Source organism: Pseudopipra pipra, chromosome 2, assembly GCF_036250125.1.
Source record: "Pseudopipra pipra isolate bDixPip1 chromosome 2, bDixPip1.hap1, whole genome shotgun sequence".
Taxonomy (NCBI): domain Eukaryota; kingdom Metazoa; phylum Chordata; class Aves; order Passeriformes; family Pipridae; genus Pseudopipra; species Pseudopipra pipra.
This window is the reverse complement of record NC_087550.1, coordinates 79,688,748-79,711,907: the sequence shown is the minus strand read 5'-3', so window position 1 is coordinate 79,711,907 and position 23,160 is coordinate 79,688,748. Positions and strand designations below refer to the sequence as shown.

The 23,160-nt window shown below is 40.2% G+C and overlaps 1 protein-coding gene across 4 annotated transcripts in view; it reads right to left on the bottom strand.

The window, feature by feature from the left end:
• PCCA (propionyl-CoA carboxylase subunit alpha) overlaps positions 1-23,160 on the bottom strand; it is a 276,287-nt gene that overhangs the window by 63,183 nt on the left and 189,944 nt on the right. For all 4 annotated transcript variants that reach the window (XR_010428426.1, XM_064646092.1, XM_064646093.1 and 1 more), the window contains one exon: positions 6,369-6,467. Coding sequence is in view for 3 of the 4 variants with exons in the window: in XM_064646092.1 (XP_064502162.1) it covers positions 6,369-6,467 (99 nt within the window). In the remaining variant the exon portion in view is untranslated. The remainder of the gene's footprint in view (positions 1-6,368; positions 6,468-23,160) is intronic.

Sequence of the window (23,160 nt, the reverse complement as noted above, 5' to 3'; positions counted from 1 at the left end):
GAGAGGCTTTAAAACTAACAAAATCAAACAAAAACACTTAAACCAAACAACAATAGCAAAAAACTCAACAACAACAAAGCATCACCAAAAAAACCCCAAACAAACAAAAAAACAACAAAAAAATCAAACCACCAAATCAAACAAACAACAAAAAAAAAACCCAACAACATAGCAAATACTGTTTATTTGGTGTTGGTAAAGAATGACTCTAAGAGACATTTACTGCAGCCCAACATTTACAACTATTTACAATAATGAAGAGTTTAGTCTTCTCTGTGAATTTCTAAATTTTTGCTGTTACTACCTTAAATCACAAAATTACTAGAACTTCTGGAAACTTTACCCTCTTTTTGGATGCCATGATATGTTTTGCTCTTATAGGGGGGCAATATGCAGACAAAATGCTGCCATGTGATTCTAGATCTGATAATGTCTATGACTGGCTTGAGACAAATTCTTTACAGGATCCTTTCTCACTCTCTGACAGCCCTCCTCTTCCTTCCCCTTTGCTCTCTGAATGTGTTAGCATGTTCAAGAGAAACATTTTTCATCTTTCGAGGTTTAGATATCATAAAACTACAATGTCTGTCAAGAACTAAACACAACGCTTTGGTCTTTCGACACATACAGAATCCTTATAGTTATTCATCCTGAACATTGTTTGTCATGAAAATATACAGCTCCAAAAGGAAAAAAATATGGAACAAGATGACAACTAACGTTATTTGATTAACACCTTGAGTAGCACAGGATAAAATTAATCCCATTTCAGGGGGATTGACTGAGCAAAGCAGTTGATCACTCATTTCCTTCCCAAATGAAAAAAAAAAATCATTTTCGTGAAAAAATCGGTAAGGGAGTAATATGTGCTTTTAGTTCTACTGCTGTAGTTTCACAATCTTTTATTTCCTTTAATTTTCCCCTTCCCATCACCCATTCTCCATTTGAACCATGGCCAAGAAATCTGTACCAGATTTGCCCAGGTTAGCCATAACTGGAACAGACTGAAAAAAAAAGCCAAGGAGTGAGTTATGAGTTAATCAGTGTGGGCCATCAGGAATTCAGTACTGGGGTTCACACTCTGGCTTTTCTTTAACCAAAAGGATAGCTATTTGGGTATAGTATAACCAAATGTCTGTCCCTGTTTGCAAATCATTCTGTGTCTCTCTTCTGGAGATAACCTAGCAAGAATAATTTTCAAATCATGGGTTCAACAGCAACAGCAGAGCGTGTGCAGTAATTGCACAGCACTAAAGAATGGACTGTCAACCAGTCTTCACAAACACTACACACTAGACCTTCCCAAAATCCTTTTTAGGGTTTGAGAAAATGAGTGTGCTGAGGTAACGGTACTTTAGATTGGAAATCTATATAATGCATATATCATTATCACAGATTACATCTGAGATCTCAAAACAGCAAAATAAAAAAAAAAGGTCATTTTTCTTAAAAAAATTTAAAAATTACATGTTTGAAAAAGTCTCTACAGGGTTGAAGGAAATGAATACGTGGGCACAGGCTTTGTTCTCCTGTCAGACATTTCCCAGAAACAAAGGCTTCACAACCTACAGCATTTTCATTTTTTCTGTTATTATATACCAAAATAATAATCAAAAGAAACATTGTATCAGAGAAGCACTTAAATTTTCATATCCCAGGATGTAGAATATACTACTCCTGCTGCAATTGTTGATGCAATAAATAAATTAAATGAAAAAATAAGTGATGCCATCACTGAATTCCCTTTAACACTAAGTAGAGAAAGCTCCCCTGACAAATCTTCATCTATTTCATTCAAAAAATCACTTGAAGCTTGAGACTGATTATTTCAGCTTTACAGGATTGTGTTCTTGTTTAGCAACTCCATTACTCTCTTAATCACACCTTGCTGTGACTGACAAAGACCTTTTTACTGCAGAGTTTGGGATGTCCAATAGAGACACGGAACAGGAAGGGACTTCTGGAAATCAGGTACTCATATTCCCCGTTCAAAGCAAGGCTAATGTCAAAGTGATATTGAGCTGCTCAGGACCTTGTCCAGTTGAGTTCTCCCTACATCCTACAGAGCTTCAGTTTATCAGAAACTAACTCTCTGCAAGTCAGGAAATACAAAGAAAAGGCATCACCACTGCCGTTGTAAAATTGCTTTGCTGAAGGCACCAAAAGCCACCAAACATTTTCTGGGGTCCAGGCAGAACACCTGCATTACTTTTAGAAGGTAGAAGGTTTCATGACAGCAAGCTAGTAGAGCTGTGAAACCAGCATGGCCAATATGATACTGAAAAGGCTGAGTGCATATGAAAGAATGAGGAAATAAAAAAGTGTTGGCAAAGATCGTGACAAATAATTAAGACCAAACTATCTATGATTCTGACTCAGTATCCTTTTCCTACAGGGAACTGTCTGCAAGTAAATGGCATATAAGGATGGGTTGACTGATGATGCGATCAAGAAAGCAGAACATTTAACAGCACTAAGCAGTTGTAAAAGTTGTCCATGTGGCATTGCCAAGGAGTAGTCTCAGAATTTGAATGGTCAGTGGGGTGGTTTTTGAGAACTTGCCCAAACAAAAGCAGTGGCAGAGCAGAGAGGGTTTGAGGATCTCTTACACGCATTTTTTCCTTGAGCAACCTGCTCACTCTGCAAATATCTGATTTTCCTGCGCAATGTCCCAGCAGAAGGCACCTATTTGCAACTTGATTGTAATAAGGACAGAGTTGCAGCTAGGTTCAAGCCTGTCTCTGGACTTCATAGTGTTCTTGATTTATCTTGTGACCCCCTTGGGTTATCATTCCCATGAGGAATAAAAGAAGATGTTCAAATTCTATGGAAAAGACAGCTTATTCCTTCCTTCTGCCTGCTCCCCAGTTCATATGCACAGGGAGAGAGAAGAGGCCATAGACAATTTCTGCAGGCACAGGGCTCACCGAAATCTAGCTTACTTGTATATGGGAGAAGAGATAGAGGGGCAAAAGTGCCCTCATTGTCCTAAAATATGCCTGTTGCTTTTGTTCCACTTGTCATTACTTTCCACGATACCATTCTGAACCACCACTCTCCCTTCCAGTTTCCACTGGAGTTCTTACGCTTCTTTTCCACAACTCAACCTCTATTTTTCCACTCGCTCTTCACAGGAATCATTAAGCCCCTCACTTACTGATTTATTTTTACTCTAAATATTGCCCGAAAGGTTATATCCTATTCAAATCATGGTTTATACATAAATGTATTTTAAATTTGTATTTTCAATTAAATAAAACCTAATCCCTTCAAATCTGAATCCTAAAGAAGATGTATTGTAACTATATCCCTATGGTTGTCTGATTTTCAGCAAAGGCAGAGTCCAAATTCACAACAGCTAGGTGTAAGTCAAACTCTAAGCCAATAACATCTTTAAAAACAAGCAGGGGAAACCATTCTGGTAAAGTATTTCTGCACACAAAAATTTAATTTGCTTCTTGAACAAAATTCCACACTACACAATGTGTTAAATTCAGCCTCCCCAGATGAGAGGTAGAGTCTAGTCACAAGTAAAGAAAATGCTGAGAAACTGGGATTTGCTGAGGAACTACTAAAAACAGTTACAAAAAATCCATGATGGAATCTGTGTACAAAAAGAAATGCCTCGGAGTCTGCCCACACCCCCATCTCTGGAGACTATATCTCAGAAATCTCTTGCTCAAATGATCCCAAGTTTTCATCAGTTCATCACTTTGTGTATATATATATATATATATATGTATATATATATGGATTTCACAGTAATCCAAGGCAGCACAAAGATTTCAGAGCTCTTATGCTGCAGCCAAACGGACCTGCAGTGTACCCCAGGGTTCTGGTCCCTCTATCATCTGGGGACCCGGCCAGGCGCTCCGCAGTGCCCATCTGCTGCACACAGATGGGCTTCCTCGCAAAGGAAACAAAAGCGGGAGGGGGGGAGGCTGCCACACATCCTTGTTGTGCCCTGGTATGCCCTAGACAGACTGTGACCAGGGCATATACTTCTCCTCAGGCACTCAGATGTATTCCCAGGTCCCATACTCTAGAAATTGTCCTAGAAAACCTGGGTTTTAAACTCATAGACCCTTTATAACTCTGCAGCATGGTTGGTGCTCTGCTTTGCTCTAATACTCATTGAGCCTTTAGCAGAGGAGTGAAAATACAGAAGCATGCTTAATTACTTATTTTTAAATGCAACAGATATGTAACAATTTGAATGTCTAGACTATAATTTACATAAATACATTTCAAACCAAAACATTTTAAAATTATTTATTTCCTACTTCTTTGCCTAAGTGCTTTGCTGAATTGCAGCCAGACTGCAGGATCGCGCGAAAGGTGCATAAATCAAAGCTTCAAAGAAATATAATGTTCACAAAGATTGTATTTAGTTGAGCAAATTTAGAAGAATGAAACCAACTATGAAGAAAAATTAGATTGGCTGAAAATTAATAAAGCACAGCTGGAATTATTTGATTCATCCATATTTGTTGCTTAAAATGGCTCTAGGGCTAAGTTTTACTGAAAGAAGATACTTCAAGACTCAAGGGTCAATTGCTTTTGGAGACAAATTGACCTACTGGAATACACTTGCCTAATTTGGTTCTTGCAGAGGGGTGAGTCTACAGAAATATATAACCAAAAAACCAATTTTGATTCCAGTGAGCAGATATCAGAGGTCAAGTTTGAGGTTCCCATAAATTTACATATATACACTAAAAGATTAATAACTTCTCAAGTTACTGAGTTTCTTTGCTAAAAGGAAAGACAGATAAACTATGACAAAGAAACAACATATGTGCTTATTCCACATTCTGTTGGCTAGATACCATGCAGTCAGCTCATTGAGTGTTGCTGTGGCTAGATCTGCAATATTTCATAGTTTGGTCATACTCAGGGAGTGCAAGTAAGACTATTGCTGGCTCAGCTCCTAGAAGAAAGCATGTTCTGATCTCACGATCATTAATTTTGAAACTGGTTTTATGTGCCAACTCAACTATTACACTTTTAGTTAAACTGTGTTACTACTATTAGTTATATATCCACTCACACAGTAATATAGTTTGCAATGAGGCCTTGTGAATACAGTTATACATTCCAACTATAATGCTTTTCAACTAGACAGATATTATATATTTGTACATCGGTATTATTTCCTATTCAATATTATGAATGTACTTTATAAAATAGCACTAAAATGGATCAGTATTGAGCTATTAAAAAAAAAACCACCCACACCTAAAAATAGAAAATTATTTTACATATACATAAGACTTGAAGCTGGCATTAACTTTCCAGGAAATGTACAAAACTTATGTCCACAATATACTTGGGCACATAATGAAAATTTCACTCTCAGGCAATACTAAACTTGAAAAATACAATTATTTTTTTATTTTAAATTCATCTTTTAAATTCAATCAAAGCAAAAATAGTATTTTTCCAGTTGAGTAATTTACCAGGGGTGGAAATGAAAAATGAAATTCACTCATTTCACTGTAAATTAGCAGAAATCTGACCACTGTATCACTGATAAATATATAAAAAATAGATACTGTTGTATGTAGAAAAATGCTTTCAATAAGTTTTGATTTTTTCACTATTGACAGGATCAATAGATACTTGTAAATAAATTATTCATCAACGAATACATAAATCCTGGCTGGTGTTACAGTCAGAACATTTATGAGGCAGTTAAAAGCCAAGTCTGGTGTTCGGAGTTGGTTCAAACACATAAGTGGTCAGAAGAAAAGAATATACAACTACTTCAATGTTTTTAGTCCTCTTTTCTTAGAGCTACAGAAGTTTGGAATGTTTTCTACATTTTTCCCAAGTCATGGAACTACTCATATTTCATAAAACCATAAAAATAAACAGGTGGGAGATGCACTGTCCTGTGACTTTCAAACTGAAAAGGCCCAAAAGTGGATAAAGCACACAATCCAAACATAAGGAAGAGACTAATTTTACTCCATGACCCTGTGTGGGTTTTTGTTGTGGGTTGGGATATTTTTGGTTTCATTTGGTCAGGTTTTTTTCAGTAATCTGTTTTTTATTTCTTAAGTGATTAAGAAACTATGTCTTCTCACAAGCCATTCAGTAAAGAGATCCTATAAGCTGGGGTAAACTTCTGTCTACATAAGGAACTTTCTTTAAAAGAAAGATATTCAAAACTCTCAGTAAGTACCTTCGAATGCATCCAGAGCATCAGTGGAGTGAATTTGCCTCAAAGTAGAAACATTGTGCTACTTGAAACTTCACAGAATTTTTATGATGCAGCAAGTTTAGACCCCACATTTCAGTGTTATTTTTATGCCCCAAGACTTCTGGTTATCTCAGCTCTACAAATGATGCATTGGTGAGATTACCTGTATAGTCCTCTGAGTGCCATCAATGGTGACAGACAACAAGGGTGAAGCCAGGTTCCACTCGCTGGTCACATTTAGTTTCATCCCATCAACTTCCACCTGTTGTGACACCAAACAAGGCTGTTACTATGAAGACAGACAGAAAACTGATCTCAAGTTCATTACTGCATACAAAGCAGCAACCATTTTAAAACAGATGGCTCCCAAACAACCTGTCATGTTTACTGCTTCTGCCATAAAAGACAGGGTCCAACAACAGAGTCTTCCACCTATCTCTGGGGAGAGGTGAAGGACCTGTGAACAGCTGCCTCTGAGTAGCAAGGTTTCAAGTGATTTCCAGCAAGTAACAAACAGCCATCCAACTTTTAAACCTATCTGGACATGCTACATTTACTGCAATTAGACAAGTAATGCATATAAATTCCAGTGACACCTTGCAACCCACACAACAGGGCTTGCATATAATATTCTCTCCAAGGACCTAGGAAGAACTTTTCCTATGCTTTTAATGAAGGGTTTTGCATTGTTATCTTAATTAATATGAGGTAGTAATTAATTCTTCAGCATTTTATCTCAAAGTCTAGAAAAACTTTGCAAATTCTGACATGTTTTCTTTCAATATACAGCTGATCACAGCAATACAATTTCTGACTTGAATGCCAATATGCTTATCCAGATAGATTTATTTTTTTTAATCATCCCATACTCCTTTTAAAATATATTTCTAGGTGAAGAGTAAAAATTCTGGGTTCAGTGTAGATTAGAGTAGTTGTAATGATACTTCTGTCATTCTTCTGTTGTATAATACTGTTTAAAAACACACATCACATATTCAACACTATGAGAGCCTCAAAGACATGGATTATGAAAAAAATTATTATACATGGATTAATATAATTAGTGATTAATATTTTTTGCATGTTTTGAACACTCATCATGCTATTGAAGGTAGGTAAATATGATTTCAGTTATATAATTTACTATAAACAGAGGAAAAAAGTCACAGTTGACCAATTTCCTCCCTCTCTCAAAATCTCCAAAGTATTTTTTAATCAGTAAATTACAGACAATAGTGATAATGACACAAATATTGCATACATTCTCAAACTAGAGAAAATGTACTGCATTTAGAATAAAAGCTGAGCCCAAATTTTGCAAAATAAAACTTATAATGCCTACTCTTTTAGATCTCAGACTTATTATTTCATCTTATTATAAGAACAGGCATCTTAAAAGAAATCCATAGCAGAGAAGTGCAGAGGATCAGTGTGTAATCTGATAATTTTATTTCCGTTAAGAAGAAAAAGTTCTGGCTTAAAAAAACCCTCTAATTTTATAGATTTCAGTTTAGAACACAAAGTCTGCCTTAGGAATACAATCTACACAATTTCTATGGGCTTTAACTATAAATAAAGTTACACGTAAAGAACATGAAGAAAAACAAGTGATTTATAAAGGTTCACCAATAGGCTAGATTAGCTGGCATGCTTCAGGTACTTTACACTGCTCCAGTGATGCAAACCAGCCACAAACCTGGCTTGAGTTAAGCCAGGCCTGCAGCTGGTTTGCATTTGCAGAGCACTGCAAAGCAGCTGGAACACACTGGTGAACCGAGCCAGTTCTCAGCATACCTGAATCAGCAAGTACCATCTTTATTGAGAACAGAAGAAACATCTGAAAAACTCTCCAAATGGAGAAAAGCAAACTCAGCACTCTGTCTCAACCCCCTCTGATTACCAATTGAACTTTGGTAAGGCAATTACTTAAAAAGCTGCCTGTCGCTATCGCTAAAACCAAAGAAAGACTTGTCTGCACTCGAGTCTGGGTCTGAAAACATCATTTACCATGTGTCTCCAGGGAGAGAGGTGAGATGGTATGAAAGCAGACCAGGCTACTGGTCACCAAAAAATCCTTCAACTGTGCACTGAACTGCTCGTTGCACTGCAGGATTTACATGCAGCCTTGCAGAAAATCTATAGCCAGTATCTATAGTTCTAGCAAAGGGTGTTCCAGGGACAAGATGCAAGTCGATACCTCCACAACAAACTCAAGTTTAATCATTAGCTCTTTTGTCACTGTACAGATGAGCAAAAGAGAAGTAAAACAAGTGGGTCACAGTGGTAAATGACCTGTTCAAAATCTCTCACAAGGGTCTATACAAGTCCAGCCATCACTGATTCCAGATTACATTAGTATTAAAGCATTTCTGGTGGAAACCACCCTGAAAAAAGAGACAGCAAGCAGATGCTAGGTTTCCCTATTCAAGAAAGAATAAAGAGTCAGAGGAAGGGTTATGTGAACTAATGCATATCCCATAAACCTCAGTATTCTTCTCACAGAATGGAGCTGGCTTTTAGCTGTTTTCACCTCCAGCTCAGTGTGGTATGTGCAGCAGGGGAAGATGACCTGAAGCCAAGAGAATTCCAAGGAAATTTGGGTATCTGTGCTCCAATAGGTAGGATGATAAAGACAAGAGGTCAGGATATCATAAAAAATTAACAAGGACTGAGGGTAAGAAATTTACCATGTAGTGAGCATGTTACTTTTACTAAAAATGAGGGAAAAGGGGGAAGAAGGGGGAAGATAGGACACAGTGGAACAAAAACCAGGTGGGGATTGAAATCAAACCAATACTTTACCTAATAGAGTAAATCTTCTTTCTGCAGCTCAGCAGCCAACAACCTAGCCAGGGTTAGTGTGTAGAAGGAGGGGAAGAGATAAGACACTCAAAGAATTTGTCAGAAGTTTTCATTTGCCTTCATTCGTCCTCTAGCAATGCATAGAATAATGAAACCTAACAAATACTGCAATAAAACCAGGGTCTTTTTGCTTTAGGCTTGGGAGGGGAGAGGGGGTGTAAGGATGTAGAGTGTGAAGGGGGACATGGGGATTAACTACTGAAGTTACATTTACTACTTCCTGTTTTATTTTGTTTCTGTGCTCCAAAGACGGTCAAGAACAAATCATCATTGAACGGATGGTAACACTTGAACTGCAGGGAAAAGATCCCAGTCAATTCACTCCTGCAGTGGGAGTCACATTGTGCTTTACACCACAGCTATGTAGTCTAGCTTTATCCTCAACCATTCAGTTCCAAGAATACAGGTGTGTGTGGGTGTGTGGGTGTGTAGGCATGCATATGTGCATCTACAGTAACTGTGGTTGTTAAACCATTGCTACAATACATCCATGTGGTGTAGTGGTGGTGGATTGTTCCTTTTTTAAAAAGGTTTGTTCGTCCCTGTGTAAGGGCATAAAAGATAAAAGCAGCCACAGTCCTTTCCAATTATTTCCAATTCAAAAGCTATTGCAAATGAGGTCTCGGAAAGAAGAATGACAAGTCCAAGACACGATGCTAGAAAAAGGTCAACAGCTTACTCCACTGTCACAACTTTGCAGACTTTCACTGGCATGCACCTGAACTACACAAGTAGCAGCCCCTTCACCTCTTGTGGACTGAGTTCCTGATGTTCAATGTGATAGGTACCAGCTAACCAATAGTGCAAAGAGCTGCAAAGCATAATCTGCATTCAGTTTCCTTTAGAGAACAACATTTGGCATTCTATATGCATGTCAGGCAATTAAAGAAGGCAGCACAAGCCTGAGTGTTATAGCCCTGTTAATTTACTAATGCAGAGTCTCGCGTACATCTGGCACATGTCACTACTTTTCTCCTGGAAATGAAGGTAGTTTTCCAGGAGACTGGAGGGCAGCTCAAGCATTTGTTTCCTGCCTGATCCTTCAAAACATTATGCCTGAAGTTCCTCATGCCAGCCTTGAGTCTGACTAACTTAAGTCTGTTGATTTAATCCCACGGTTCCAGTTCTGCCTCCCAGCGTGTTTAACTCAAGAGTCTTGGCCCTAACTACTTGGATATGCTACCCCTAGCCATATTCCATACACCTCTTAATTCTACCTCTTGCTATAGCAAAAGTGATGGCATTCCCTATCAGATCTACCAAATGAGAAGTCATCCTTTGTAGATGTGCCTTGCTGAAATCTTTCTCTGATCAAGACAGCTGCCCATGAAGATGTACCTTTCAGGAAAACAGACATTACTCTTCACTGGAGATTAATGAATATTCACTGTCATAGCCTCCAATCCCTTCAACTGGCATTAATTTAGCTGGAAATATAAGGCACATTCAGTGGGCAGTAAAAGCTCTACAAAGTGAAATCTTAAAACCATTCCTGCGAGGAAGGAACAAAACTAGCAAGCATCACTGTTGTAAACGTGAGATAGCTTACACAGTCAAGGACTTTATTCAAGCCTACATAAAGTAAAGATGACCTCTTCTCTGGAAAAAGTAACTGTCTCAGGCAGAAGACCCTTTACTTCCATTACTGCAAAATGCACCACCCACGCCAAAATAGCAAGGAGATTCTTTACATTTTTATAAGTCAGGTAAAGGATAGGTATTGCCTCCTGTGCAAAAGAGGAGGTGGTCAGAGGACTTGTAGCACAGTGTGGCAATAGCAGGTCCAGCTATAGGAGCAATATTTAGTACATTCAGTAACAGTCTGCAGTGATCTCAGGCTAAGCAAAACTGAGGTGAACAAAGCAGCTTTTGTTTTCCAGTTTTCACAAAATTAATGAAATTCTCAACTAATCCACTATCCAGCTAACAGAGAAGCACATGGAATGGAATAGCCAAGGCACATGAAAACTATCTGATGCCAAAGCTATCATCCCTCACCTTTTCCAGTCCCATGCAACCTCAGGAATGTGAGGAAAGTCTTTATGGGGCTGATGACTACAAGACTTCCTTTAGAAGCATGATGCATGAAGGCATTTTGTGAAATATTTTGCTAGTCCTCAATGTAAAAAAAATCTTTCCCAGCCAGCAGGAGAGTTCAAACACTATTTTGCATCTCTCTATATATTTCCAAAGCCCATAACCACAACACACTTCCTTATCATGAAAATTAATGGCTACCTGGAGCCTGTAAAGACTCATGGTAATTTGCAGAGTTGTCCTGGCAAGTATTGGGTCTTCTTACACAATTTGCTCCAACTTCTTCACATTGTCTTTAAGAACCTTGAATAAAAACAGAGTCATATCTGCCACATTAGGAAATAGGAACAACCAAATAGTACTTCACATGTTGCTATTCATAAATGCAAATGCATTATTCATAAATGCAAAGAAACCCAGCAAGATTTCCCATGTGGGCAGTTCTTATTAATTAGGCTTCTTCTTGTTGTATATGCTTTTCCTCCTGTTCTTTGGACTGTATTTGCTAGTGATCCAGGGTTCGATTACCCATAAAGTGTTTGACATTTTCCAGGACCATGTCCTAGAAGAGGTGACAGCGTACTCTTGTCAAGTTTACAGATGGCACAAAACTGGGGTAAATTGTTAACACACTCTAGGACAGAGGTGCCATCCAGGCAGGCCTAGACAGGCAAGAGGAAGGGGCTTACAGAAACTTTGTGAAATTCAAGATTACTTAAGTCCAACATGCGATAAGGAAGAGCCCATTGCAACAATACAGGCTGCAACCTGATTGGCTGGGGAGCAGCTCTGTGGAGAAGGACTTGGAGATGTAGGTGGACATGTCAGCAGGACATGAATGTCAGCAGCACACCCTGGCACCAAAAGCTGCTATGAGTGCCCTGTGCTCTGTTAACAGAAGTGTAGTCTGCTGATAGAATGGGGTGATTAGATCCTTCTACTCAAATTCAGACCACATCTAGATACTGTGTCCAGAAGACAGACATTGACTTGGTTCAGTTATACAAAGTTCCCATTAGCCCACTACTCTTGCCTGTCTAGGTCCCACTGGGTGGCAGCATTGCCCTTGACTGTATTGAGCACTTTCTCCGATTCTATGCCTTCTGTAAATTTTATGACTGCACTCCCATTGCTGCTTCTAGGTATTGATAAGTTTGTTGAACAGGACTGGTCACAATACAGAACCTTGTACACCCTTGGTGATCTCTAGTAGAGTACAACTCATTAAACCTATTAAGCATGACCCATCGAGCCTGACCACTCAACTGGCTTTTTATCCATCTGACTGTGTGCGATCATGCCAAAAGACTTGCTAAAGTCAAGGTACATGACATTCACTGCTCTTCCCTAGACTACAAATTCTGTCAGTTTATCATAGAAGGCTGTCAGGTTGATCATCCCTCAGTAAATTCACGCTCCCTATCACCTTCTTTATGTGCCTAGACATGTGCTCCACTTAATAAATTTCTGAGGAATTGAAATGAAGCTGACCAGGGTATAGTTCCATGGGAGTTGCTTTTGGCCTTTTCTTAAGACTGGTGCAATATTCGCTTTTCACCAGTAATGAAGGACCTCCCTCAATCTTCATGACCTTTCAAACGTACAGACTGCAGTCTTGAGACCACATCAGACAGCTCTCTTGCTACTCTTGCATGCAACCTGTCTGGACTTATGAACTTCCATGCATTGAACTCTCCCAATCACTGACCTGATCTGCATCTGCCTACGCCCCAAATCCTTTCCCTAACAAAACAGGCCTCAGAGATCTTGTTGGCAAAGACAGAAGCAAAGAAGTCATTAGGTGTCTCAGTCTGATCTGTGTCTGCTGTTACTTGTTACTCCTTTGTTGATGCAGGATTTCCTCTATTCAGCTTTCTATTACTAATGCAGTGATAGAAGATCATCATGTTTTTCCTAAAATTCCTTGCAACATTCAAGGTAAGCTTTGATTTTCCTAACATCATCCCTCCATGCTCAGAAAGCATTTCTAAATTCCTCCTTTGTATCCTGTCCAGGCTTCTACCTCTCACATGCTGCTTTTACATTGGAGCTGTGCCATCATACCTTTCTTAACAAAGCTCTTTTCCTGATAAAGTTGCTTATTTTCCTGAGTATTCTTGCATGTAGCAGATGCTGTCCTTAGATATCTGACAGCTTTTCTGAGCCCTGTTGTCCTTCAGAGCTGTCTCCTATGGAATTCTCTCTACTTACTAGGATCACAGAATGGTTTGGGTTGGAAAGGACCTTAAAGATTATCTAATTCAAGCCCCCATGCCATGGGCCGGGATGCTTTTTACTATACCATCAATGGAGGTTCATCAAAGCTCCATCCAACTGGCCTTGAACACTTCCAGGGATGGGGCATCCACAAGTACTCTGGGCCACCTGTCCCAGTTCCTCATCACCCTGAAAGTAAATAATTTCTCTCAATATGTGATCTAAACCTACTCTCAGTTAAAGCCATTTCCCCTCATCCTGTAACTCCATGCCCTTGCAAAAAGTCCCTCTCCAGCTCTCTTGTAGGTCTCCTTTAATTACCAGAAGGCTGCTACAAGGTCTCCCTAGAGCCTTCTCTCTCTCTCCTGTTCTCCAGGCTGAACAGTTCCAATTCTCTCAGCCTTTCCTTCTAGGAGAGGTGCTTCATCTCCCTAATGATCTTTGTGGTCCTGCTCTGAACTCGCTCCAACAAGTCTACATCCTTCCTGTGCTGGAAACCCCAGAGCTGGACACAGCACTCCAGGTGCAGTTTCACAAGAAGAGAGTACAGGGGCAGAATCACCTCCCTCAATACCTGCTGGCCACGCTGCTTTTGATGCAGCTCAGTGCACAGTTATCTTTCTAGGCTGTGACTGCACATTGCCGGCTCTGGTCCAGCCTCTCACCCACCAGTATGTATGTACTTGCCAGTGCTGGTTCTTGTGCTAGGTGTGATGTGTACACGCATTAGTACATATCTGAGGACTCTGACGGGATTAACATCCACACCAGCAACACATGCCAGTTCCTTTGTCACCATCACCACCTTGGCCTGCGCTGCCACTATAACTCCAGCTTTACATGCAAAGGTCATACAAGCTTTTACATGGAAATCCACACTGACAGCACTTTCAAGCTGACTGGTCTCAACCACTCAATGAAAGAGAACTCACTGGTTCAGAGATTTCCTTGGCAAACAGTCCTTAATAACAAAGGGGTCCGGGAAGGCTGGATATACTTAGGTTGGAAATCTCAAAGGCACAGGAGCAGGCCATCCCTATGTGCTGAAATACAAGCCGTCAGAGAAGAAGACCAGCCTGGCTGAACTGGGAGCTTTCACTGGAACTCAGGGGAAAAAAAAGAGTTTATGACCTTTGGAAGAAGGGGCAGGAAACTCAGGAAGAATACGAGGATCATGTAGAGAGAAAATTAGAAAGGCGAAAGCTCAGCTAGAGCTCAATTTGGCCACTGCTGTGAAATATAATAAAAAGTGTTTTTATAAATACATTAACAACAAAAGGAGGGCCAAGGAAAATCTCCATCCATTATTGGATGCGGAGAGGAACATTGTAACTAAGGATGAGGAAAAGACTAAGGTATTTAATGCCTTTTTTGTCCCAGTCTTCAACAGAAAGACTGGTTATCCTAAGAGCAACCAGCCCCCTGAGCTGGTAGACAGGGACAGGAGCAGAACAGACCCCCTGAAATCCAGGAGGAAGTAGTTACCAAACTGTTGAGACACTTAGACATTCATAACTCTATGGGGTCAGATGGGATCCATCCAAGGGTACTGAGGGAACTGGTGGAAGAGCTCACCAAGCCACTCTTCATTTATCATGAGTCTTGTTTGACGTGGGAAGTTTCAGATGACTGGAGGTTGGCCAATGTGACATCCATCTACAAGAATGGTTAGAAGGAGGATTTGGGCAACTACAGACCTGTCAGCCTGATCTTGGTGCCAGGGAAGTTTATGGAATAGATCATCTTGAGTGTGATCACATGGCACACCCAGACAGTCAGAGAATTAGGCCAAGCCAGTACGGGTTTAGGAAAGGCAGGTTCTGATTGTCTAACCTGGTCTCTTTTCATGATGAGGTGATCCTACTACTGGATAAGTGGGAAAGACTGTGGACATTGTTTACCTGGACTTCAGTGAAGCTTTGGATACTGTCTCCCACAGCATTCTCCTGGAAAAGCTGGCCCATGGCTAGGACAGATGCACTCTTCTTCAGCTTAAAAACTGGTTGGATGGCCAGGCCCAGGGAACAGTGGTGAATGGAGTTACAACCAGCTGGTGACTGGTCACAAGTGGTGTTCCCCAGGCCTCATATTGGGACCCTAGTCCCTCACATCGGGACCAATCCTGTTTAATATCTTTATCAATGATCTGGACAAGGGGATTGAGTGTACTCAGTTTGCAGTTAACACTTAGGCGACCTGCTGAGCCACTTGGATCCCCACAAGTCTATGGGACCAGATGGGATCCACCCCAGGGTGATGAGGAAGCTAGCAGAAGAGCTCGCCAAGCTGCTTTCCATCATCCACCAACAGTCCTGGCTCACTGGGGAGGTTCCAGATAATTGGAAGTTGGCAAATGTCACACCCATCCATAAAAAGGGCTGGAAGGAGGACCCAGGAAACTACAGGCCCCTCAGCACTGACCTCAGTGCCTGGAAAGGTTATGGAGCAGATTATCCTAAGTGCAATCACACAGCACCTACAGGATGGACAAGGGATCAGACCCAGCCAGCACGTCTTTAGGAAGGGCAGGTCCTGTCTGACCAACCTGATCTCCTTTTATGATCAGGTGACCCGCCTGGTGGATGAGGGGAAGGCTGTGGATGTGTCTACCTGGACTTCAGCAAAGCCTTTGATACTGTCTCCCACAGCATACTCCTGAAAAAGCTGGCAGCCCACGGCTTGGACAGGGGAACTCTGTGCTGGGTTAGGAACTGGCTGGAGGGCCAGGCCCAGAGAGTGCTGGTGAACAGTGCTGCATCCAGTTGGTGGCCGGTCACTAGTGGTGTCCCGCAGGGATCAGTGTTGGGCCCAGTTCTGTTTAATATCTTTATTGATGATTTAGATGAGGGGATTGAGTCCATCATCAGCAAATTTGCAGATGACATCGAGCTGGGGGGGAGTGTCGATCAGCTGGAAGGCAGGAGGGCTCTGCAGAGGGACCTGGACAGGTTGGAGATTTGGGCTGATTCCAACAGGATGAGGTTCAACAAGGCCAAGTGCCGGGTCCTGCACCTTGGCCACAACAGCCCACAGCACTACAGGCTGGGGACAGAGTGGCTGGAGAGTAGCCAGGCAGAAAGAGACCTGGGAGTTTGGATTGACAGGAAGCTGAACAGGAGCCAGCAGTGTGCCCAGGTGGCCGAGAAGGCCAATGGCATCCTGGCCTAGATCAGGAACGGTGTGGCCAACAGGTCCAAGGAAGTGATTCTTCCCCTGTACTCAGTGTTGGTGAGGCCACACCTCAAATACTGTGTCCAGTTCTGGGCCCCTCAGTTCAGGAAGGATATTGAGGTCCTGGAGCAGGTCCAGAGGAGAGCAACAAGGCTGGTGAAGGGACTCGAGCACAAGTCCTCTGAGGAGAGGCTGAGGGAGCTGGGGTTGTTCAGTCTGGAGAAGAGGAGGCTCAGGGGAGACCTCATCACTCTCTAGAACCACCTGAAAGGAAGTTGTAGCCAGGTAGGGGTTGGTCTCTTCTCCCAGGCAATTATCAGTAAGAGAAGAGGGCAGAGATTTAGGTTAGATATTAGAAAGAAATACTTTACAGAGAGGGTAATCAGGCATTGGAATGGGCTGCCCAGGGAAGTGGTGGATTCTCCATCCCTGAAGGTTTTTAAGATGAGACCAGATGTGGCACTTAGTGCCATGGTCTAGTAACCACAGTGGTAGGGTTGAACTTGATGATCTCAGAGGTCCCTTCCAACCCAGCTGATTCTATGATTCTATGACAATATGACATTGGGTGGGAGTGTTGATCTGCTGGAGGGTAGAAAGGCTCTGTAGAGGGATCTGGACAAGCTGGATCAATGGGTCAAAGCCAACAGTATGAGCTTCAAGAAGGCCAAGTGCTAGGTCCTGCACTTGGGTCACAACCATCCACTGCCATGCTACAGGTTGGGGGAAGAGTGGCTGGAAAGCTGCCTGGCAGAAAAGGACTTGGGAGTACTGGTCAACAGCCACTGAACATAAGCCAGCAGTCTGCCCAGGTGGTCAAGAAGGCCAATAGCATCTGGCTGGTATCAGAAATAGTATGATCAGCAGGACCAGGGCAGTGACTGTCCCTCCATATTCAGCAATGGAGAGGCCACACCTTGAGGACTGTGTTTCATTCTGGGCCCCTCAATACAAGAAAGACATTGAGTCAGAGTAGATACATACCGAATACGTCCTATGAGGAATGGCTGAGAGAGCAAGGGTTGTTTAGTGAGGAGAAAAGGAAGCCTTATCACTCTCTACGACTACATGACAGGAGGCTGTAGCAAGGTGGAAGTTGGCCTCTTCTCCCAGGCAATTAGCGACAGGACACGAGACAATGGCCTCAAGCTGTATCAGGGTAGGTTCAGGTTCGACATCAGGAAGAATTTGTTAACTGAAAGGGTGGTTAAGCATTGGAGCAGGCTGCCCAGGGAGGTGGTAGAGTCACCATCCTTGGAATTGTTCAAGAAATGACTGGACGTGGCACTTTGTGCCATGGTTTAGTTGATGAGGTGTGTTTGGTTAAAGGTTGGACTTGATGATCTTGGAGGTATTTTCCAACCTTACTGATTCTTTGATTTTATAAAATTTTGCTTTCTTCTTAAAATGCCACATGATGAAATTTGGTACACAGGACACTTCCTTTAGCACAACAAAAAGTCTTAGAAGTTTCATTCATCACAAATACCAATGGTCAAAAAAACTGCAAGATTAGGTGCCAAAAAAGTGCAAGAAAGAACATATAGGACAGAGAGACCCTGTGGCCAACAGTGTCGTGTATCGACAAACTCTTTAAAATGTCATAAAGAGAAGTTCCTTTAAGTCTGAACCTGGTTTTCAAGTAAAAGTTGAACTCACTGATGCTTATAAGGCAGAAATTTCTTTGATTCAAATTAACCAGCTGTTTTAGCTTGCATTTTCAGATTGCAGTTATTGACAGTATATTCACATCAGATAAACGGACTTACCTTTTTTCTTTTCTTCAAGTGACTGTAAGATTAGCCTTTTGGACTTTTGAAGTGGTTGGCCAGATTCTTTCAAAAGAGAGCTAAAGTATGTGAGTTTCAATCTCATTAAAAAGGCCTTTTTTTTTTTAAACAAACTTTCCTTTTGTTCATATCAGCACTTACTTTTTTAAAAGACCCCAAGAGAGAGTTCCAATCTATAGATCACTTGTCCTGAAGAAAGCTCTGTTAACTATTTATAGATCATGTCCTTTTGTACCAAACTAGATCAAGCAATTTATTCAGTGCATGACTGCAGGAGAGAAATTCATTTGCTCTAAGTGTCATCAAGGCAGCCTTTTACCTGCTATGAACAAGACCAGAGGATCTGAATTGCTGGGCTTTTACTTCAAATGCACATTTTGACATTGTGTGGGGTGCCATCATATCTTTCAAGTTTTCAAAGTATTAACCACATTCACAGAATGGGCAGTCCTTAATCACAAGAGCAGCAAATAGCACATAACCACTAGAATAAATCAAACACATGTGCACACATTCAAATTATCTCTCTTTCCTTTAAAGTAGCACTTATAAATGCAAATTACCATTAGCTGCTTTGGTAGATCTCATTTTAGAAATGGGAGCATGCCAGCCTAGACACCAAGGAAAAGAGCACACAACAGGCATCAGCTCCTCAGCTAAACAACAACAGAATCAAAACAAAACAAGAGAGAGAAGTGATGGCCTTCATCACCTCTAATCAGCAAGGGCTTCCTTTAAGCATTCACCAGGGAAGGGATCCTCTCTGCAAAACCTAGTAAAGAGGCTGTATGCAACAAAAACACTTCACTGCAGCAAATGCTTTGTTTCACTACTTCAGTTTTCATTGTAGAGTCATTACTAAGATGACACCTCATATTTGTAAGCTGCCTGAGCCCACTAAAACTAAAAAAAGGGGAGGGGGGGGAGAAATTAAAAATGCAGCAAAACAACAAAACAGCTATTAAAAATCATTGACATTTGTTGGCAACAGCTTCAGACACAAAAGGTACAGCTCGTTTTGGGAATATGGCTGTCTATTGTTACTGGATCAGTGTGGAAGAGAAAAAAGAACATGACTTGCTCTCCTTTTCCCATTGCTCTACAGAGACAAATACTCTGGCTCTGTCCAGCTAAATATACTCCAGCCTGGCTACAGATATTGCTCCTAGATGGCTGGAAAATGGTGCAAGTGGTTCAAAGATTATTGCTATCATTTGCGTACAGGGCACTTTGAAAGCTGCATTGCACTCCAACTTTCCTTGGTTGATAGGAAAATTGATGGGGATATTTTCATTTTCTATCTTGAAAAGGGGTTTAGCATAGAGACCAGTGACAGAATCTGGGTGACTAGGAGCATTATGCTGGGAGCTAAAAACACATTGATAAAATAAATAGTGATGATAAGGTAGAACCACTGTTTTAGCAGCTTTTGAGTCATGATTCATGCCTATATACTGAAATCACTAAGCAAGTCTAATTCCAAAATGACTTTGAGCTGACAAGTTTCCATTCTTTCATTTCATAGGGATCTCAAGCCCTATCCCACTCGACAGTATAAATTCTCAAAGAGTAGAATGACATTATCATACCAAAGTGCCACTACAAAACACAACAGACTAAAACTCATACTACCCTTTTAGGCAAAACACATTTTGGAATAAATTTCTTTCTTTTTAAGTATTCACTTAGTACATATATTCATTTAGTGAATATTCATTTCATTCAGTGAAAGCTATATAACAAGGATATACAAGTTAAGACAGATTTTATTTTTTTTAAATAGATTGTATACCAGAAGCTGGATCTCAAGCTTAGTGTCAAGAATTAATAAATGCCAATGTGCTGTTGACACATCATGTATAACTCTCAAGTATCTAACTTTTGTTTTCTTAATTAGGAGAGAGGGATGGGAATTAATACTGGCCAGTGAGGAACTCTCAGTACCACTACCCAGATATCTGTTTGGAAAAATATCAGAGAATATAAATTAGGAAGATTATGTTTAAAAGCAAACTTTGTTTTCCTCCCAAAAAAAGGATACAGGCAGACCATCCCCAACATTGGTCTTAGTTCTATCTCCTTTCTAAACTGAGTATTATGCATTATGTAGACTTCCATGTTTGATCTAAAAAAAAGCATACTACAACAATTTGAAGAGCATTCGTAATCATGAGAATCATATCCATCAACTGAGAAGTGTTTTATTTCACACACCATTTACAACTTCATACAGAGATACAACAAAATCAGCAGGCATCAAAACAGCTAATGAGAAAGAAAAGCATCACTTTATTGTAATTGGAGTTGTATTGGAGGTTGTATTCCACCTCTGCCTAGTTATGTAGGGTGGATGCTCAGACTGGACACAGTCTGCCACTGATTTCAATTACTTATACCACCACGGTAGCAAGTCTATCTTCTCTTCAAAGTAGTAAACAGCTAGAATAAGCAACAGTTTTTAAAAAATGAAAGAAAAGAACTGTCTTTGATTTGACATTGTGCAGTGACAAGAAGAAAGTACAGTGGGCAACTGGGTATGGATTTCATCCAGCAGTTCCAACCTGCTGCTCTCAGCTGTCACAACAGGATATAGGTCAACACTAGTCCTTCGGATATACGCAGTCCAAGGTTATTCACCACTTCAACTAAAAGCTTCACATGCAAAATATCTGCTGTTGCATCTTCCCCAAACTGCCCCAGATGCTTCAGAACAATAAACATATCATAGAATCAAATCTGATTCTTTTAAAAGCCAAATTTATTTTGATATCATCTGCAATGCCGTTTGATCAAACAGCCAAAAAGAACACTTCTGTATGTTCTACCAAACCAATGGATTAAGGAAAAAAATAAAATGGTAACAGCTATATTGTTCCCCAAGTATAAGAAAAAATAGTGTTTACAGGAGACCTTTTCTTTGAGCCAGAAGATAAAAAAGGACTTTAATTTTAGAAACAAAAATAAGCATTGAGGAAGAAGAGACTAGATGTAACAAAAAATACCTACAAATCTATTCCCACTGTTTGGTTAGTTTTGAAGTTTAATGACTTTAAAACTAAAGCAAATGTTTTAACTGATAACTTTCCAGAAGCTGGTCAGAAGTAACAGCATCATGGGATACTTACCAAATCCCTTCCATCATTTCCTGTTCCCCAACCACACACTCAAATCATCTCTCTTGGCATATTTGACCAGTACCAACACAGTAATACTAATTTTAACCAGAACGCACCAGCCATTTGGCAGGGAAAAAAAAGAACTGTAGGGAATTATTATTAGTAGTAGTAGGCATATTCCCTCTTTAGAAACCCCTCCTCTAGCTTGAAAATAAACCCAGAAAAGGGACTAAGAATGTCACTGCTCCAGATGTGTCACTGATAAATAGAAAAGGGAAGAACACAGGCTAGTGCACAGGGGATAAGGATGCAAAGCTGACACAGCAGGGAGAAGATGAGATATCACAAGAGTCATAAGCCACTTACACAAAAGAGGAAATGCCAAGAAGTTTTGAAGTGTTTCCATATGCAGAACAAATCAAATCATGTAGCAATGTAAAAAAGATGTTTACATCTAATGCTATTTACCTTAGAAGTTAATGGGATTGCATTGTTTATGATAACAAACTGATTACCATGAATTCACTCAAAAGGCATAAAAGTATAGTGTGTGAATAGATACCTCTCCTAATTCAGTATTTCCTCATGGTTCCAGTCACTTACATTTAAGGAGGTGACACTGGCTTGCTACTGACTTTTACCAGGGTAAACTCAAATTCACCATATTAACAAAAGCTGTTAAATAAAATAATATTTTCTTTTAAAAAGCCATATAAATGAAATTTGAGGGTTTTTTTCATGTTTTAGGTTGAACAATTTTAATTACATTTTTAGTACATAAAAGCTGATATGGAAACTGTTCCACAAGTTGTTTGGAACATTCAGTTTTCCGATCTACGTAAATGTAGGGGAAAAAGTGAAACACACCCTGAAATAATTTGGCATTAGAGACAGATTACCTACATCCTTTAGCATTAAACAAAGACAATTTCCTCAACAGAGAAACCTCACGAAGTGATTACAATACTGCAGCTACAAAATTGCGGTCAGCACCTGCTAAATAACCTCTTCATTTTAATTAGCTATAAATATTCAGACTTTGGACAAATCAAATATACATATCTTTTTAACAGCTGTCAAAAGAACAGAGTAAGTTTTACACTGTCTCAAATTAAACATGCAATCAGCACACGTTAAGCTGCATATTTACAACAACACTGATATTATGAACTAGATATCAACTACATGTTAGATTGGAAGAAAAACAATTGGACAGAAGATACTAAAAAATCATGAGATCTGCTTCTCAGGCAGCAATGGAAGGGGCATTCTGACATGACAGTTTCTATTGCCTTTGGTGGTTTAATACCATGGGAAATGTATAGACTTCTTTTTTAAAGGTTTTGTCACAAAAGGCTTATCTTTCATAGAACTGTACTATGGTGCTATCTCTAAAAACATTTTGGAACCTTTCAGAAAACTCCATTAACATTTCTTAACCTATCCTTAACCTATCACCTTTTTCTATAAACTTAAAAGACAAGACAAAATCTTTCAGTTTAACAGCCATCATTTCATATTCTCCAATGTAGCTGCAAAACATTAGTGAGATGGGAAAACGTGGCAAGTTTATCTGCAGATTGTAACACCTTGATATTCAAAGTCCTAGCAGTCTTCAGAGACACTAATATTTTCCTACTTTCTCCTAACACTTTTAAATGAGAACCCAATGCCTCAGCCCAGTAAATCTGTCCAAGCTCTGTCTAACATGCATTGTATAAAACATTCTACATAACAGATGGGGACCCTTGTACAGTCATAT